Source organism: Fulmarus glacialis, unplaced genomic scaffold (genome assembly GCF_000690835.1).
Source record: "Fulmarus glacialis isolate BGI_N327 unplaced genomic scaffold, ASM69083v1 scaffold23705, whole genome shotgun sequence".
Taxonomy (NCBI): Eukaryota; Metazoa; Chordata; class Aves; order Procellariiformes; family Procellariidae; genus Fulmarus; species Fulmarus glacialis.
Window position 1 is genome coordinate 4,898 of NW_009213964.1, and position 658 is coordinate 5,555.

At 46.8% G+C, this 658-nt stretch overlaps 1 protein-coding gene across 1 annotated transcript in view; it reads left to right on the forward strand.

The window, feature by feature from the left end:
• PUS3 (pseudouridylate synthase 3) overlaps window positions 1-408 on the forward strand; it is a gene marked incomplete at its 3' end in the record, with an annotated part of 2,724 nt that extends 2,316 nt beyond the window's left edge. Inside the window, exon 3 of the mRNA XM_009578392.1 lies at window positions 218-408. Coding sequence (XP_009576687.1) covers window positions 218-408 — 191 coding nt within the window. The remainder of the gene's footprint in view (window positions 1-217) is intronic.
• Window positions 409-658: the final 250 nt, after the last annotated feature.

Genomic DNA, 658 nt, shown 5'->3' on the forward strand with positions numbered 1-658 from the left:
AAGGATCCTGTTTTTCTTGCTCTTGGACAAGCTTTTGATGTCTTTAGTCCTTGGTATTTGGTTAAACCTAATTCAGTTTTTATCAGAAAAAGGAGTTCTGTAAGAGACAGGGCTGTTTTTGGCAGAAAGGACAGACTGATGTGCTGTTGCATGAGCCTTTTTTGTCACAGCATCCCTCCAAACGGCAACAGGTAACGCCTTCTCTCCTTTTCCCTAGCATGGCAGTTGAGTTTCCCCTCGTCCTGTATGACTGCGAGTTCGAAAACCTTCAGTGGCACTACGACCGAGAAGTGCAGGAGTTCAACGTTACCCACCTACAGCAGCTCTGGGCCAACCACGCAGTCAAAACTCAAGTGCTACATAACATGTTACGAGGGTTAGATGCTGCTCCCGTGGCTACTGGAAAAGGTAAGGGATGGTTTTGTGGCAATACCTTGGGATGGTGGTAACTGGTTTATCATAAAATCATAGAATAGTTCATCTAGTCCAACCCCCCTGCCATGAGCAGGGACATCTTCAACTAGATCAGGTTGCTCAGAGCCCCGTCCAACCTGACCTTTAAAGTTCCCAGGGATGGGGCATCTACCACCTCTCTGGGCAACCTGTGCCAGTGTTTTACCACCCTCAGCGTAAAAAATTTCTTACTTATGTCTAGTCT